Source organism: Anopheles bellator, unplaced genomic scaffold (assembly GCF_943735745.2).
Source record: "Anopheles bellator unplaced genomic scaffold, idAnoBellAS_SP24_06.2 scaffold02660_ctg1, whole genome shotgun sequence".
NCBI classification, from domain to species: Eukaryota; Metazoa; Arthropoda; class Insecta; order Diptera; family Culicidae; genus Anopheles; species Anopheles bellator.
In genome coordinates this window covers 1-1,224 of record NW_026686782.1, presented here as the reverse complement: position 1 = coordinate 1,224, position 1,224 = coordinate 1, and the positions used below count along the sequence as shown (strand labels likewise).

Sequence of the window (1,224 nt, the reverse complement as noted above, 5' to 3'; positions counted from 1 at the left end):
TCCACCGAATCGAATTTAGACTCATCAGAGGTTTCAGTAGGCTTGGGCCGTTTCCACGGCTTGTGTTTTCTCCGAGGTGTGGTATACTCATTGGACTCTGGTGAATCCGACGAGTCGGATCCAGCCGGTTCAGTCGTCTCAAAAGAACTGGACGTAGTAGGCTCAGTGACAGTAACACTCGGCGAGGTAGACGTAGTTGCATCGTTTGTGGTGTACTTAGAAAACCGATGTTTGTGTTTTTTTCTCCATCTACGTGTCGTAGTTGTGGCTGTAGGCTCAGTGGACGCAGTAGTTTCAGTTGTTGGACTGTCCGTTGTTGAACTAGTTTTGCTTGTGGTCGTTGTTGTAGATTCAGTCGTTGTGGTTGTTGTTGTAGGAACAGTCGTGGTTTCCGTCTTCGTTGACGTGGTCGGTGCAGCGGTCGTCGTGGTTACCGTCGTTTCCCCGCACTCTTCGCTGCTGGTTGACTCGTTTTCTTCCGAACCACAGATTTGCTCCGAATCGTCCGCTTCGTCCTCGTCGCACTCGTAAAAGTCGCACAAATAGCTCGGCTCACACGGATAGTCACTGAGGCACGCCTGGTACATGGGGTGCGTGTGGCCAGCGCTCGGGTGGTGCCAGTGGTTCACCTGCGGCACGGCCTCGGTGGATCCGAAGTCCAGCATCAGCAGCACGATCACGTTCACCTCGAACACTAGCAACGAGAGCGGTCGTTGTACCATCATCATCGTCGTCGAAACGCCTGCATTCGCAGCGCAACACCAACCGGACGAACTAATTAAACGAAATGCTGCGCGAAGGACGGTGGCCACCCAATTTAAAAGCTTCCTCGTCGAGCTTCCCCAAACGTAACGTATTTTTGTTTTAGTTGCGCACACGTGCCGTTCCGGTGCGCACATTTGCGCACCATCAACAAACCCGCGGCGGCGGACACGGCGAACTGCATCAAACTGTAACCCACGGTCTAAGGTCAGCTGGCGGCAGAACTCCCCATCCCCGGACGCAAGCCGACCAGAAGTAACGAAAAAAAAGCCGTTCCAAACTGACGCCGCCAGCGATGTTTATCGTCCAGTGAGTCCACCGAGCATGCGACCTATCATAACCCGAACCAAGTCGAAACATTGACAAACTCGACACGTGCAAAACGACGAAGCCGGCGCCGGGCTATGGGGTCGTGTGGGGCCCCGGAACATTTGTCAAAACTTTTACTGCAGTCTCGCTGGG

The 1,224-nt window shown here is 53.8% G+C and overlaps 1 protein-coding gene across 1 annotated transcript; it reads right to left on the bottom strand.

Annotated features, from left to right (window-relative positions):
- Positions 1-253: 253 nt before the first annotated feature.
- LOC131214823 (uncharacterized) lies at positions 254-728 on the bottom strand (the record flags this gene model as incomplete). Its single annotated transcript, XM_058209156.1, has 1 exon — positions 254-728. A coding segment is annotated over exon 1 (475 nt), but the record flags the coding sequence as incomplete, so codon positions are not given.
- Positions 729-1,224: the final 496 nt, after the last annotated feature.